This window comes from Zalophus californianus, chromosome 11 (genome assembly GCF_009762305.2).
Source record: "Zalophus californianus isolate mZalCal1 chromosome 11, mZalCal1.pri.v2, whole genome shotgun sequence".
Taxonomy (NCBI): Eukaryota; Metazoa; Chordata; class Mammalia; order Carnivora; family Otariidae; genus Zalophus; species Zalophus californianus.
The window spans coordinates 5,726,039-5,743,103 of record NC_045605.1 but is presented as its reverse complement, the minus strand read 5'-3'; the positions used below and the strand labels follow the sequence as shown (position 1 = coordinate 5,743,103).

The window sequence follows — 17,065 nt, the reverse complement described above, 5'->3', positions numbered from 1 at the left end:
GGAACATGTTGCAGCTAGTGCCTATGCTGTTTTTTCATTTCTGCATTCTGCAGCAGATAATATTGAGAATGGGAGCTAACTATTCCTGAAACTAAATCACCACGAAATCATCGAAGCTGGCAGGCTTTTGCAGCAGCAATTTAGGTTTTTCCCCCCAAAAGTTCTTCTAGGCTGATTGGTCTAATCAGGCTTCGAGCTTTTTTCTGAATTAAATATATTTTTCCCCTAAATCTTGCTCATTCTCTTTAGAGACTAATTTTCTGACAAAATCACCTGTTAGGTTTAACAATTGTATACTTTTCTGATTGACTGGTCATTTATTCTTTTTTTTTTTTTAAGATTTTATTTATTTGACAGAGACACAGCGAGAGAGGGAACACAAGCAGGGGGAGTGGGAGAGGGAGAAGCAGGCTTCCCGCGGAGCAGGGAGCCTGATGCGGGGCTCAATCCCAGGACCCTAGGATCATGACCTGAGCCGAAGGCAGACGCTTAATGACTGAGCCGCCCAGGTGCCCTGACTGGTCATTTATTCTGAATGTTTGCTCTTTTCCTCAGAGTTCTTTTTCATGTTTAATTTCTTAAATTGAATGAAGAGTTATCTGGCTTTTTTCCTTTTAAAACTATGTAAGCATTTAATTAAGGCTATGAATTTAGGTCTGATTTCACGTTAAGACATCGAAATTTGGAAGATAGGGTAAGTACTTTCATTTTCTTGTTTCATTATTTTCTTGTATAATTTAATTACTTAGAATAAAGTAGCATGCTTATTTTTTTGCTTAAAATTTGTTTTTATTATTCTGGTAAAAAGATTAGTTGATATTTCTGTAAATTTTGCATGGATGCTTCAAAACAAATATTCTGTTTATAAAGATACTAGGTTTGATATTTAATTTTATAGTATCCTAACTTTGCTTTTAACACTTTTGTCATAAACATGTACTTTCCCGTTATTACTGTCTTGGCCATTGTTTTTGCCTCAGTTGTTTTGGTATCATTGCTCAGGGCATAGTCGAGAGCTGTCATTACTGCATTTTTTTCAGCTTTACTAAGATTGATGACTATAGTTGTTAAGATACGTGAAGTGTCCATCACGAGTGGATCTACAGTACATCGAGGAAGGATTCCTCCCAGCAAGTTAACAAACATCCACCACCTCACATGTGCCTCTTCCTGGCTGTGTGTGTGACCTACGAGTTCTCCCAGCACATTTCACTCCTGTAATACAGTATTACCAACTGTAGTCACTACACGATACAGGAGACCCTCAAACTTCATTCATCTTAGAGCTAAAATTTCGTACCCTTTTATAAAATCCCATTTCCTCCACCACCACTCTCCAGGCCCCAGCCCCTAGCAACTACTTTCCTACTCTGTTTCTAGGAATTTGACTTTTCTTTTTCTTTTTTTTTTTTTTAGATTCCATACATAAGTGATGATACCGTGCAATATTTGTCTTTCTTTGGCTTATTTCACTAAGTATAATGCCCTCGAGATCCACCCGTGTTGCAAATGCAGAATGTCTTTCTCATGCCTGAATCATCCTCCATTGCATACATTTACCACCGCTCCTTTATCTTGTTCATTCATCGACTGCCACTTAGGTGTTCCCATATCTTAGCTGCTGTGGATCATGCTGATGAAGCTGCAGTGCACAGTGGAGTAAGTCCACCTGTCTTTTCACTGCTTTTCATTTCCTTAGGGTATACAGACACACATGCACACATGTATCCACAAGTAGAATGACTGGGTCATATTTTTTCTGATTTTTCTTCTTGAATGTTTGAGGACCCTCCATACTGTTTTCCATGATGACTGCACCAGCTTACATTCCCAGCAACAGTGCACGAGGGTTCTCCTTTCTCTGCATCCTTGCCAGTGCTTTTGATGACAGCCATTCTCGTAGGTGTGAGGTGGTATGTTGTTGTTTTGATTTGCCTTTGCCAGATGCCTACTGATGTTGAGTAACCTTTTCATGGACCTGCAGGTCATTTATAGATCTTCCTTGGTAAATGTGTATTCTTATCCTCTGCCCAATTTTTAGTTCGATTGTCTGGTTTTTTGCTGTTGAGTTATGTGAGGTTTTGTTTGTTTGTGTGACATTAACCACCAGATAGATGGTTTGTAGATAATCTCTCCCATTCCATATGTTGTCTTTCCTTTTTGCTGATGGTTTCTTTGTGCAGAAGCTTTTTAGTTTGATAAAGGCCCATTTATTTGCTTTTGATTCCGGTATCAAATTCAAAAAAAACATGGCCAAGGTGCATGTCAAGAAGGTCACTTTCTGTGTATTCTTCTAGAGCTTTATGGTTTCAGATCTTAAATTTCAGTTTTTAGTCCATTTTGAGTTCATTTTTATATATGGGGTAAAATAAGGGTCTAGTTTCACTCTGGCATATACCTGTCCAGTTTTCCCAATACCATTTATTGAAGAAACTGTCCTTTCCCCATTTTATATTTTTGGCTCTTTTGTCCTAAATTAATTATGTGTTGCATAGATTTATTTCTAGGCCCTCTGTTCTATTGATCTGTGTGTCTTTTATGCCAGTATTATACTGTTTTGATTACTATAACTTTGAAGTCAGGAAGTGTGATTTCTCCAGCTTTGTTATTCCTCTCAAAATCGCTTTGACTATTCAGGGTCTTTTGTAGTTCCATACAAATTTTAGAATTGTTTATTCTATTTCCATGAAAAATGCCATTGAAATTTTGATAAGGATTGCACTGAATCCATAGAGTAGTATGGACATTAAAATAATACTAATTCTTCCAGTCCATCAGCATGAAATATCTTTCCATTTGGTTCTTACTAGTATCAGTATACAGATCTTTCACCTCCCTGATTAAATTTATTGCTAGATAACTTTATTCTTTTTTGATGAAATTGTAAATGGGATTATTTACTTAATGTCTGTTAGTAGATTGTTGGTGTATATAAATGCAGTTGACTTTTTTATACTGATCTTGTGTCCTACAACTTTACCAAATTCATTTATTAGTTTTAACATTTTTTTTTTTAAAGATTTTATTTATTTATTTATTTGAGAGAGAGAGAATGAGAGATAGAGAGCACGAGAGGGAAGAGGGTCAGAGGGAGAAGCAGACTCCCTGCCGAGCAGGGAGCCCGATGTGGGACTCGATCCCGGGACTCCAGGATCATGACCTGAGCCGAAGGCAGTCGCTCAACCAACTGAGCCACCCAGGCGCCCCTAGTTTTAACATTTTTTTTGGCCGAGTCTTTAGGGTATTCTATATATCATATTATATCATCTGCAAGTAGAGGTAGTTTTATTTCCTTTCTGATTTGAATACTTTTTATTTCTTTTCCTTGCCTAATTTCTTTGGCTAGGACTTCCAGTTTATTGCTGAAAGTGGGCATTGTTGTCTTGTTCTTGATCTTAGGGGAAAAACTTTCAGCTTTTCAACCTTATTTCGTCAAATGCTTTTTCTCCATCTATAGAGATGATCATATGATTTTTACATTTTGTTAAATGATGTATCACATTAATGTGCTGTAGAATTTGGTTTGCTAATCCTTGTTCAGGCTTTTCGTAGCTATGAAATCCCCTGTTCATCAGGGATACTAGCCGGTAATTTTCTTTCTTGTAATGTCTTTGTCCAGTTTTGGTACCAGGGTAATGCTGATCTCATAAAGTGATTTTGGAAGTGTTTCCTCCTCTTCTGTTTATTTTTTAGATTATATTTATTTGAGAGAGAGCACGCACAAACGAGGGTTAGAGGGAGAGGGAGAAGCAGACTCCCCGCTGAGCAGGGAGCCCAGTGTGGGGCTTGATCCCAGGACCCCAGGATCCCAGGATCATGACCCAGGCTTAAGGTAGACACTTCACCGACTAAGCCACCCAGGCGCCCTCTCTTCTGTTTAAATGTTTGATGGAATTAACCAGTGAAGCTGTCTGGTCCTGGACTTCATTGTGTGAGGTTTTTGACTACTAATTCAATGTCCTTACTATTAATTGGTTTGTTCAGATATTCTGTTTCTTCACGATTCAATCGTGGTAGGTTGTATGTTTTCTAGAAGTTTATCCATTTCTTCTGGGTTCTCCAATTTGTTGGTAATTCAGTGTAATCTCTTATTATCCTGTGTATTTGTGTAGTATTCATGTAAGGATTCCTCCTTCATCTATACTTTTATTTACTTGAGTTCTCTTATTTTTGTTCCGATTTTAGTATATGGGCTGCCAAAGCAAATTCTCTTTATTTTCTTGGTAAGTCTAGCTAATGGTTTTTCTGTTTTTGCCTTTAAAAAAAAAAAAAAAATCAACTCTTAACTCTATTGGTCTTTTCTATTGTCATTTTAGTCTCCATTTCTTTCCACTCTGATCTTTGTTATTTCCTTCTTTTATTAACTTAGGGCTTGGTTCTTTCTTTTCTAGTTCCTCGAGGTATAGTTAGTGTGTTTATTTGAGACTGAGATCTTTCTTGATTCATAACGTGAGCATTTATCACTGTGAACCTTCCTATTAGAATTGCTTTTGCTGCATCCCATAAGTTCTGGCATGTTGTACTTCCATTTTCATTTGTGTGCACATTTTTTTTTTAAATATTTTATTTTTAAGTAACCTCTGTACCCAACACGGTGCTCAAACTCACAACCCGGAAATCAAGAGTCACGTGCTCTGCTGACTGAGCCAGCCAGGCACCCGTGTCAATACTTTGTGTATTTCTCTTTTGATTTCTTCTTGGACCCACTGATTTATCAGTAGCATGTTTTTAACCTCCATTTGTGGTGAATTTTCCACTTTTTCTACTTATAATTGATTTCTAATTTTATACCACTGTTAAATAAGTTGCTGGATATGATTTCAAACACCTTAAAATTAATAAGATTTCTTTTGTGGCCTAACCTGTGATCTATCTTGGATGGTGTTCCATATGCCCTTGAGATGAATGTGTATTTCTGTTGTTGGATGGGATGTTCTGTAAATATCTAAGTCCATCTGGTCTGACATGTTGATTCAAGTCCAGTGTTTCCTTACTGATCATCTGGATGATCTCTCCATTGTTGAAAGTGGAACACTGAAGTCTCCTACTCTTGAATTGTGCTCCTATGTTGGGTGTGTATATATTTGAAATTGTTTAACTCCCTGTTGGGTTGCCCCCCACCTTCTTTATATTATACAGTTTTTGTCTTAAAGTCTGTTTTGTCCAAAGCAAATACAGCTACCCTGCTTCCTTTAGCCTCCATACATGGAATGTCTTTTTCCAACCCTTCACTTTGAGTCAGTGTGTCCTTGAAGCTGAAGTGAATCTCTTGCAGGCAGCATATAGTCAAGTTTTTATTTCTCCATTCAGCTACTCTTTGTCTTTTGGTTGGAGAATTTAGTTCATTTGTATTTAAAGTTATTATTTACAGGTATGGCCATTTTGTTAATTCTTCTCTGGCTGTTTTGTAATTCCTTTGTTTCCTTCTTCATCTCTTGCTCTCTTCCTTTGTGATTTGATAATTTTTTGTGGTTGGCATCCTTAGATTCCTGTCTCTATCTTTTGTGTATCTGCTGTAGGTTTTTGTTTTGTGGTTACCGTGAGGCTTATAGAAGATATTTTAACAGTCTAAGCTATAAGAACTAACTTCAAATGCATACAAAAACTGCACTTTTACACTCCCCCACCACACTGGTTTCAATGTCACAATTTATATTTTTACCTTGAACACCCATTAAAAATTTTTGTAGTTAAACTTTTTAATATTTTTGCTTTTAACCTTCATACTAGAGTTATAATTTGCCCACCACCATTACAATATTAGAGTATTATGAGTTTGACCATGTATTTGTCTTTACCAGGGACACTTAAACGTTTAAATGTCTCCTTGTTACTAATTAGCATCCTTTCCTTTCAGGTTGAAGAAGTCCCTTTCACATGGCCTAGTGGTGATGAACTGCTTCAGCTCTTGCTTGTCCAGAAAACTGTCATTCAAACCTGAAGAACAACTTTGCTGGGTAAAGTATTGGTTGGCATTTTTTTTTTCCTTTCAGCACTTAGAATATATCCTGCCATTCTCTTCAGGCCTGCAGACTTTGCTGAAAACTCTTCTTAAGGGGTTTTCCTTGTAAGTAACAAGTCATTTTTTCTCTTGCTGCTTCTAAGATTCTCTTCTTGGCTTTAGCTTTTGACACTTTAATTATAATGTGTCTCAATGTGGGACTGTGTGGATTCATCTTTTTTGGAACTCTCTGGGCTCCCTAGATCTGGATTTCTGTTTGTTTTCCCAGGTTAGGGAAGTGTTCAGCCATTATTTCTTTGAATAAGCTCTCTGCCCCTTTCTGTCTCCTTCTGGGACCCCAGTAATGCAAATATTTGTTCACTTGATGTTGTCACATATGAGCTCCGTCTCCTCTTCTGATTGGATGAGATTCGCCGTCCTGATTTCGCGGATCCTTTCTTCCACGTGGGAAAGTCTGACTCCTTAAGTTTTCAGTTCAGTTACTGTATCCTTCAGCTCGGATTTCTCTTTGGTACTTTTATATTTTCTTTTTTGAAATTCTCACCTTGTTTATATATTGTTCTCCCAACCCAGTGAGCGTCTTTGTGGCTGTTACTTGTCAGACAAATCACTGCTTGTTTCATTAAGGTCTGGTTAAGTTTGATCTTGTTCTTTTGTTGAGCACAGATCCCCGTTTCTTCATCTTCCTTGACTCTCTTAGGTGGTTTCTCCCCGTTGACCTTGTGTGGGAGACGAACATCTTCAGTCAGCCTGGCCAGAGTCTTGGCTGTCTCTCAGTCTTGTGTGATCACCTCTGCTGCTTGTTGCTTTCCAGTGGCTCCGAGCACTTGAGGGTGTGCGAGGACGCGAGCGTCCGGGAGGGGGGGACTGCAGTCAGCACCTAGATGCAGGCGGGACTGTCTGGCAGCAGCTGACAAGGTATGTTGTTAGGCCTTTCCCGAGAGAAAGCAGACAGCAGACTTCGTGGCCAGCAGCCTCTGCACTGGAGCTGGGGGGCGGGGGCTGCTCCTGCATCCGCTAATAATTGCTTCTTTGCTCCAGTTCTTTGTGATCCAGGAGTGCAGGCCCTGTTGCCTGTCAAAGCCAGGTTATCCAGGGACCCAGCCTTTGGTTCCAGCTACAAAGGGAAGGGCACCGGACATACATGCGAACTACTTCTAGAAGATACTTGTATCTGTAAGTTCAAGGGAGAAGTCCGAGGTGGGGGTCTGCTGGCTCCCCAGTCTCCAGGGAGGAGCAGCGCGCACTCCTAGATCCATGCTGAATGCCTTCGCTCCGTAAAAACTACCACCTCCTTTTTCCTCTTCGTCTTCAGGTTCCCTAGAACTTTATTTTGAACGATCTTTTCTTTATAAAGCATTCTTGTCCTGTTCGTGCCTTGCCTACTAGTGATTTCTGATACATACTACCTTCTCTTTTTACTTGATAATGGAGTTTTTCAGCTTTTATCTTCTATAGTAATTTATTGTAGAACTTATTTTACATTCTACTGGCATTTGCCTTTAGTTAGTGCATGTGTATTTTTTTTACCCCGATTTTACTACATTCCCCTCCTCTCCAGCCAGTCCTTTTAAACTTTAAATTTAAAAATTAAGAAAATTAAAAATTTTACATTCTCGAATTCTTGATTTTCTTTCCATGTGCTGATAATAAACTTTGTCATTTTTGGAGGAAACAGCAGAGCATATTTTATAAGCTCTTGCATGCCCACAGATTCCTAGTGTCTTTGTTTCATTAAAAATACGTAGATGTTGGTCACTTGTCTTCTAGTATTTATTAAAACAAGGACTGAGACTACCCATTTTTCCACCTAGATGTTTTCTCCAGAATCTTAGTAGGATTCTGTTAATTAATTTTGCTAATGAAATAAGGCCTTCAGAGTTTTTCTATTATAATTAATCCTTGGGAGCACCACGTGGTTTTTTTGTTTTGTTTTGGGGTTTTTCTTCTTTTCCTTTTTAAGAAATACCGTTTACTCATGGTTCTATATTTTACTTTTCCTCTCCCCGAACTGTCAGCGGGCTTTTCGCTGTCACTGACTTCGAGATGCAGTGTTACTTCTGCTTGTCTTCCGTGAAGTATTCTAATAGATTTGGGTTTTCTTTTCCTCATGCGTCTTGGCCCCTCCTGTCAGAGTCGGGGCGGAGGCCCCCTGAGCACGGCGGCCGCAGGGGCTGCTTGGATCAGCCACAGCTCAGCTCCTGACCAGGCAGCTTGACACCAGGCCTCGCAGCTTCCCTCCTCCGGGCCTCGGTGTCCTTCTCCGCACCTGAGAGGAAATGATAGCGCCGACCCTCTTGAGTTCTTGTGAAGATCGGAGGACTTAGTACATAATGAGCTACAAACATTAGCTGTGATTACTATACAGATATATTTTTTTAAGTATTCTAACATTTTTCTGTATATTGTCTTTTTGCTCCTTCTCAGGTAAGGATTCACAAGAATCATTTGCCAGGAGGTTGTGTATACGTCATCTTTTCTGCCCCTTCCCTCTCCCACCGCTGTCTCAACCGGAAAAGGAGCGGCCCTTCTCGGAGCCACCGCTAAGGTGGGTGCACAGAGCCCCTGCCCACAGTGGGCTGCTTTCCTCCCAGAAGAAATGCAGTTCCCAATACTTGGGCTGCATTTTCTCCTGCTTAAGAACAGAGTCTCTGCACCTGATAAATCCGTTCAGCTGAGCAGCTCCCCCCACCCCAACTGCTGTAGTTAGTAATCCAGAGGCCAAACCCCCCCCCAGGTTTTCTCATACCCCCTCAAATCCTGCATGCTAACGTTGGGAGAGACTGTACCCCTGCTAGACCCAAGCACGCGGATCTATCCAGTTTCCAGCAACACTGTGCTCACTTCCACTCAGTTAGCTATCATGACGTTCACTTGACCTCGGACAGTCCTCAAAATAGAAATGATTTGTTCTGTAAAACGGAAGCCTCCACTTCTAAGTAACAGCGGCTGCACACTGGTATTTCAAATAGTACAGCTTGACAAAAACTATTCTGAACTACTAAAGATTACAAAAGACTTAAAACAGAAGAAAACATTTATTGATAATTTCAAAGGGTTTGAGAGTTGATCTTGTTCTTACTGTAAAAATGTTAGAAGAAACAACAGAACAGGTTGAGCATACAAGCTGACCCAGGGCGGTCAGTCACACTGAGGGCGGCAGACCTTCCGGCCACGTAGGACTGTTGCGATTGTTGCTTTAGACGACACGCGTTGCCTACAGCTTCTGGATCAGCAGGGCAGACGCTCCCCCTCCTCCATTGCAGATACTGGCGAGACCGTACTCCCCTTGCTTCAAGGCCTGAACCAAGTGAACAACAATCCTGGCTCCGGACATCCTAGGATTAAGAAGGCACTTGTGTTCTTTAACATAAATTACAGAATATCTGACCAAACCAAGTTTCCATTCCATATTCACTTGAAAAGTCTATTAGAGCATTTAACTCCTTCCCTTCAATGTGGGAGATGTGTTTCAAAAACGGTAACAGCTTTTTTTAAAGCCCAAGCATAGATTTTAATCTTAAAACACCACTAGTTCTCTGGTAACTGCCTGTGGCAGATCTGTGTTTGGTGTCAGATCCTATCAAAAATGGTGTTTGCCCTTCGGAGGACAGATGGGAAGGAAACCAGTCCGACCAGGAGTAATAGGAATGAGCACGAAGCGGTTAAGATTTAGACAAAACTACGAAGTCCATTACGTTGCCATTAGCCTAGACAGAGTTGTCGGACTTTACCTACCCAATCGGATGTCCCAGAGAAACCGCTCCTCCATTGATGTTCACTTTCTGGGGATCGAGGTCCAGCATTTTAATGTTTGCTAGCACAACCAGGCTAAAGGCTTCGTTCACCTCCCACATCGTAATATCCTCTTTTTTCAGTCCTGCAGCTTTAAGAACCTAAAATTTTTTTAATGATCGATTAACAGAACTTATTTTCATTATTTTCTTAGAATTCTGCAATTTGGATTGCTATTTCCCCTTGATGCAAGGGATATTTAAATACGGAGTTTCTTAGTTTTCAGGAGGAAGAGCTTTTTTATTTTCTGATTTTAATGTCTCATTGCACTGTGAGCAAAGAATTTTGTTTGCATTATTTCTATTTTGCAGCAATAGAAAGAACTAGATTTTCTTGAACGTTCCATGGATACCTGAAAAGTACACATATTCTCTATTTGGGGGTTATAACTTGATGGTCTTACGATCTACTTTACTACATCGCTCAGTTGTAGATTATTGATTTGTCAAATGAGAGAGGTCTGTTAGTTTCTACTCTTAGTACGGTTGTTTTCACTGCATCTCCCGTAGTTTCTCCTTTATAAGAGCCGCTCTGGGGTCATACGGGCACAGACATTCTTAGCTATTGCATCTTCACTGCAAATTATGTCAAGTCTTTTATTCTAAATAGTTCGGTCAGCTGTGCAGGAAGGTGTTACGGTGCTAATAATAATGGTTATGCTTATATGTTTATAAAATTCTAATGTCCTTTTAGAAATTTTTGTTGTTGTGAGCAACAATAAAATTAATTGGAAACTCTTCCTCCCCTTTCCTCTCTCCCTCCAGCAGGCTCCACATTTCAGGCTGCAGAGCTCCTGCCACACAAGACAAAACCCATGGAGCCCCTTCTCTGGCTCTCAGTCAAGCTGCGGTCAGGATTGGAGCTATACCTTCAGAATCCAGAACTGTTTCTCACCCTTGCTCTCCAGTGTGATGCGTTCACTTTCAGAAGCTGTGTCATTATGTTCCTTTCTGAGATCCACCACCCCAATCGTTTCTGATCCTCTCTTCCCATAATCCTCACTGATTTCTGCTCAGCCTGGGTGCTGGTCTCAGAAGTTCCCTCCCAGGGGGAGGCCCTCTCCTTCTGAAAAGGAGTATTTGCTGGAATCCTCTGAGATCCTTCAGCACCGTCTCTTCCTGTGACCCCCTTAGCAACTTCCCTTAGAGACAGTGACAGCTTGGAGTATGTAGGTTTTCTCCGTTTTTCGTTTTACTCTAAGACTGGCTCCCAGCAATTCCCTTTCAGAATGGAGACCTCTCCTAGTAGTGAATTATCTGAATTCTAGAACCAGTACCTTTAGTATTTTTTCTCTGCCACGGCAACCTCCCACTTTGTGGTTACCATACCAAGTGTGAGTGAGCATCCTACTTAAAAATAATTACATAGTTTGTGTCTGTTCCACTGAAGTTCTGAGCAACCCACACACCAAACTGTTTTCAGAAGTTGGAAGATTTGGGGGCCCCCTTGGTGGCTCAGTCGGTTAAGCATCCGACTTCAGCTCAGGTCATGATTTGGGGGTCCTGGGATACAGCCCTGCAGTAGGCTCCCCACTCAATTGGGGAGCCCCTCCCTCCACTCACGCTCTCTCAAATAAAATCTTAAAAAAAAAAAAAAAAGCTTGGTTTCAGATCTTCCTATCTTGTCTCCAGGCCTCCTCAGATGCATAACATTTAAAACCCAAACCCTGCAGCTTTGCTTGCAGCGGAACGGAAGCCGGTACAGTGGGGTACTGCCCCTCACTTGGTTCTCACCTTAGGTACAGCATACGCAGGTGCAACTGGAAAATCAATAGGTTCAACAGCAGCATCAGCAAATGCTTTGTTTAAAAAAAAAATTATCAAATAGGTCATTAAAATCTTTTTACAAGTGACATCTGTCATTAGATATAATATGCAGAACTGCAAGCTTCCTAACCCCGATACTATATGTAAATGTATTTGTTCCTTTTCTAAGTTCTAGGCTTTATAAAATTAGATCCATCATCTGGGCCACTGATTTTCATTAAGCAGGGGGTTGGGGGAAATTTGCCTCCAGGGACACTGGCATTAGCTAGAGATACTTTAGGTACGCAGCAGGTAGGACGCCACTTTCTGCAGCGTCCAGGGCGTAGAGGCTGAGGAGGCGACCACGCGGCCTCCGGTGTGCGGAGCAGCCTCCGGAACAAAGACTGGTTTGTTGCAAAATGTCAGAAGTGCTGAGGTTAAGAAACCAAGATTCCAGCTAAAAATGAAGGGGTGCCTGAGTGGCTCGGGGGCGTTAGTAAGGCGTCTGACTTGGTTTTGGCTCAGGTCACCATCCCAAGGTAGTGGGACTGCGTGGGTTCCGTGCTCAGCGGGAGTCTGCTTGTCCCTGTCCCCCTGCTTGTGAGTCTAAAAAAAAAAAGTGAAGCCTTTTTATAAAGTAACAATTTTAACTCATTAACAAGGCAGATTTTACAGCTAAAAATATGTTGAAGGAGGCTGAAGGTATGACAGGTCACATAGATAAATGCCAAAATACCTAGATTCCTAGTTCTAAACCCCTAATTTCATATTCTTTTTAAGCTACGGGGTTACCTTTCCCCTCTGCGCCAGGGACATGTACCTTCTATTCTCCCACCCGTCAGAGAGGACGGGAGGAGGTCTTTAGGGCTTACTCTCCTACAAAATGAATTACAACAAATTACTACAGCAGCGCCTATCTCAACATATGAGAGACACTGTCAGTGGGGGCAGCCTCCAGACAGAAGCCGCCGGCCTCAACCCCGTCGGGCACCAAGCAGCAAGCTTCGGGGGCTCGGGGAGAAACCACGCGGACCGGGCGATACCTGCCACTCTGGCCAGCGGCGTCACATTGAGCCTCCGGGCGGCGGCGGCGGTCATGAGCAGCAGGGCGGCCGCGCCGTCGTTGAGCGTGCTCGCGTTGGCAGCCGTGACCGTGCCTGGAAGCAGGGGAGCGTGGGGTTGCGCGGGCTCGCGCCACACCCCGCTCCACACTCCAACGCTTCAAGTCGGCCCACTCCCGCAGGGCACCGACGGGCTGCGAGAGGCGTGCGAAACGACCCAGACGCCTCGCTAACCCCAACGGGACGCGGGGGCCACTCCCGGTCTGCGAGGCGGCAGCGGCGGATGCCGGCCCCCGGGTCCTCCAAGGTTAAGGGCCAGCTCGTTCATTTTTCTTCCCAGAGTCCAACTTTGCTTATCGACGCTAGATCAGATACTGCGTCAAAACCAGCTTCTCCACCATCACTTGACGTTAAATGTCAAGAATACTAAAAATCGCTGAACTGTACATTTTAAATTTTAACGGTATGTAAATTATGTCAATTAAGCTTTTCTAAAAATTGCAACCAAGACCCTGTAGTACTGCAGCTAAAAATATAAAATATAAAAATACACTTTTGCAATATAAATTTTACATGGTGCTTTAAAAAAGGACTGATCCGTCCCTGTGTTGGTATTGAGAAATTCAAATCAGGAAAGGCAGAAGAAGTAACTTGAGATTATCATCACCAGTAAGTCTGCCAATTTTAAAAGCAGAACGGACCACCTCAAGGATTTCAAAAGCATTATCTGAGCACTGGAATCCCATTTATGGTAGCATTCAGTAATTACTAGTTCCATGCCAGGCGCTGGGAATAAAAGTGAACAACACTGCTGTCAACTTCATCCTCAAGAATCTTACGGGTATTTAACATATAAACATCTTTCATCTCAGAATAAGCTTTCAAAATGAATTACATATGAAAAACTGGATTCTATACTCATTCTACAATCTCTTCCCTAGGATTTCTATATTGAAGGTATTCACTGTTAAACAATTTTAAGGGTTTTTTTTGGATAAATATAATTTGTTAATTTCACATGAGCCTGACCTATTGGAAATGTTAAATAACATCTAGATGTTTTCTAGAATTACTTTTCTAAAATCCTGAGGCAGTTCCAAGACAGAGAGATGGAGTTGACCTCCACTTTTTGCCATGCTTCATTTCTTCATACTAACCGTTTTCTTTCTGGAAAACTGTCTTCAGCTTTGGAACTTTGCTAAAGTCAACACGTTTATATTCTTCATCTTCTTTCACCAGTACATCTGGTTGACCTACAACACAAGTCTTTCATCACCAGTCAGGACAACAGTGAGTCACTGAGTCAGACACAGCAAGTGTCCCTCCCACGTGGGGCCCGCACACCTGGCACCATCCCAAGTCAGTCCTACTGGAGAATCCAGCACCTGTCATCTCTGTCAGTCACTGAAAGAGTTCATTAAGTAGTTCAACAGTTTAAACCTCCGATTCGACGACAGCCCGTTCTCTCCTCTCCCCCTTTTGCGATCCCACTCACCCCCGGCTGCAGGCGTGGACAAGCTCCAGTAATTCTACCGCTCGGAGCCTCAGCGTCTTTGCTCAGCAGAAATGGAACCGGAGCCAATCCACCCAGGCTTCGCTTTGGGTTCTGCCCGAGCGGGTGGGGACGGCCCCCTGCTCTGTGACTGAGGGCCGCCAGGGGGACCCCAGAGCCAGCTGGACGACAGCGCGCAGCGCTCGGCACCAGGTCGCGTGCCCGGAGCTCCCAGAGCTGCTGCTCGCTGCCGTGTGGCCTTCCTCCTCACCTCCGGGGCCAATAAACGGTCTGTCACTGATACTAGAAAGATGTCTAATAAACACATTTCTCAAATTGGAAACATTCTTCTTAGTGGCACTTGCAGTTGTGTTGGAAGCGGATATGAAATGGGGTTGAATTAAATTCTCTCTACCCTGGCAGGACGCCCCTCTATTAACCATAAGCAAAAGTATCTGTGTCCTCAGCTGAACGAAGATAAAAATGAATGAATTTAAAGCGAAATTTTTTAGCAACCTGTGAAAAATCTATTTTGGAATATCATCCCTCTACCTTTTACTGTAATTGTGACAGGGATAACTTCATTTCCAAATTTTCCTGCTTCCCACGCTGCTTTACTCCTGGTGTAGGAGTTAATCGCGTACGTGTCCTGTTCTTCCCGTGCAATGTTCATCTTCTTCGCAGTGTTCTCAGCACAGTTCCCCTGATCAAAGTTGGAATTCTTAAACAAGTAATTCGCTTTGCATAACTTATTAACTTGCATAACAAAATAGTGGTTAGCCATTAAATTTAGTTTCTTAAAATACACCTCTTTCTGTGCTAGGTCATTTTTCACTCATGTCTCATCTTTAGATACTTCAATGAGCCCAGAAGTTGCTATTTCAAAGGCAAATAATTAAATAGTTATGGAATCCATTACCAGAAGCCAGAAAACGCCCTATTCCAGTGTGGGGCAGTTTATTCAACAACTGAGTCAAACTGATGCAGGGAGTCAAGAAATATTTTGCTGAAATGAATGGCTTAAAATCTATAAAATGTCTTTATAGAGCCCATCCTTCAGTTACTAAAATACACTTAAAAAAATCAAACAGTATTGTATACTCGATGGTATTTCTCCTTAAAAATCCAGAATTACCGGGGCGCCTGGCTGGGTCAGTCATTAAGCGTCTGCCTTCAGCTCAGGTCATGGTCCCAGGGTCCTGGGATCGAGCCCCGCATCGGGCTCCCTGCTCAGCGGGGAGTCTGCTTCTCCCTCTCTCGCCCCCCGGCTTGTGTTCCTGCTCTCGCTGTGTCTCTCTCTGCCAAATAAATAAATAAAATCTTTAAAAAAAAAAAATCAAGAATTACCATATGGATTTTATTGTAGACATCAGTTAGCCCATCTTTCACAATCAAATCTTCAAGCCTGACGCCACCATATGGCGTTGCCCCTCTGTTCATGACGTAGGGAACATTGGACATGCTCTCCATCCCGCCTGCCACCATCACATCCTGCTCAGCAACAAAAACAACATCAACTCAAACAGGACCTACAACCCAGTACACCCACCACACAGCAACCACAAACAAGTTTCCGTGGACTTTATTAGGCTGCTACACAGTGAACACAGGAAGTACCCTCTTTGACCCGGATGAAAAGAAATGGTCTAGGGCGCCTGGGTGGCTCAGTTGGTTAAGCGACTGCCTTCGGCTCAGGTCATGATCCTGGAGTCCCGGGATCGAGTCCCGCATCGGGCTCCCTGCTCGGCAGGGAGTCTGCTTCTCCCTCTGAGCCTCCCCCCCGCCATGTGCTTTCTCTCTCTCAAATAAATAAAAATCTTTAAAAAAAAAAAAAAAGAAAAGAAATGGTCTCAAATGTGTCACGATAATTAAGAATCAGCAGGTATTTATAAGAATGCCAGGATCCTTCATGGAAGACCGACCCTCGTGTGAAATTCTTCTAACCCTTCACTGCACTCAACACTGCTTTACGTCATGTCTTCTAAAGATGACAACCTGCTCGCAGAAATAATCCTACTTCTTGGACTGAGATCCTCCTGATCAACTTTTCCCAGACGGCTGTGATAACCTTCTACAGGATCCTCTGACACGCATCCCTGATTCCACCCCGGAGGCGTCGACATGCACCCTGGTCACCTTGGGTAGAGTGAGACTCCCCGGCCCTTCTTCCCGAAGGCTTCTCTCTCCCTTTCGGGTCAGGTCACCCGCACCTGCTGCGAGGCCTTCACAGACCTCGTGCTCACACACCCCTGCGCGCTCTGCCCCACCCGCCAACCTGTGAAACACCTGTACTTCCTTTCAAACTAATCAAGATACGGCCATGTCGCCCCTTCCCTGACCACCTGTGCCTTCTTGGAAACGCCGCCCTTCCTTCTTTTTTGTTCCCCAGCTACTGGCTCACGCGTTTATTAGCGCCACTGCCCCGCACTGCAGCTGTATTTGCAGGGCCCATCCTCATCACCAGACACAGCCTCTTGCAAGGCCAGAAACCCTTGTCCCACCTATTAATGAGTATTAATCCACCTGTTAGTACAAACCAACAAAAGAAATCTGTTTCCATATAAGGGCTAATTTTAAAAAAATAGTTTAATATAAAAAATTAATGTAAGCATTAAAGCCACAGCCTTTAACCAGGAATAAAGACAAACACAAGTTCCAGACCAAAGAAACCCAAATATTTTTCTGGTTCTGAAATCAAGAGATTCTCAATTAGTTCTCAGGTATGTTCTACTCCATTATCCTAAGATACCAAATATTCCCTGAGGATGATGCCAATAATTAGTGACAGAAAAGAAAGTATCAATTATTCTTCAATACAAAATAAAAATGGCCACTTTCCAAAATATTTCAAAATACTTTGATAATTCAAAATGTTTACTCCTTTAAGTAAGTATTCCTTTAAGTCAGGTAACTGTATACATGCACAAATAATACCAGCTGAAAGCATTTCAGTGCAGTGCACATAGCATTTGCTAGAGAATCGCAATAAATCCACTGAGACAAAACTTTC

General features: G+C 42.3%; 1 protein-coding gene and 1 long non-coding RNA gene across 3 annotated transcripts in view; one reads left to right on the top strand and one right to left on the bottom strand.

Moving 5' to 3' along the window:
* Positions 1 to 700: 700 nt before the first annotated feature.
* Positions 701 to 11,484, top strand: LOC113914279. Of its 2 annotated transcripts, none has more exons than XR_003517430.2 (4): positions 701 to 1,659; positions 5,858 to 5,957; positions 8,390 to 8,510; positions 10,525 to 11,484. It is a non-coding gene; the product is annotated as an uncharacterized LOC113914279 (long non-coding RNA). The 2 variants fall into 2 exon arrangements; XR_003517429.1 differs by having other exon boundaries at positions 10,522 to 11,484.
* ACAT1 (acetyl-CoA acetyltransferase 1) overlaps positions 8,982 to 17,065 on the bottom strand; it is a 23,030-nt gene continuing 14,946 nt past the window's right edge. The window contains exons 6-12 of the mRNA XM_027579355.2: positions 15,403 to 15,546; positions 14,608 to 14,758; positions 13,721 to 13,816; positions 12,546 to 12,659; positions 11,491 to 11,555; positions 9,701 to 9,858; positions 8,982 to 9,300 (exon numbers count right to left, since the gene is read on the bottom strand). Coding sequence (XP_027435156.1) covers positions 9,180 to 9,300; positions 9,701 to 9,858; positions 11,491 to 11,555; positions 12,546 to 12,659; positions 13,721 to 13,816; positions 14,608 to 14,758; positions 15,403 to 15,546 — 849 coding nt within the window. The 3' untranslated portion in view covers positions 8,982 to 9,179. The remainder of the gene's footprint in view (positions 9,301 to 9,700; positions 9,859 to 11,490; positions 11,556 to 12,545; positions 12,660 to 13,720; positions 13,817 to 14,607; positions 14,759 to 15,402; positions 15,547 to 17,065) is intronic.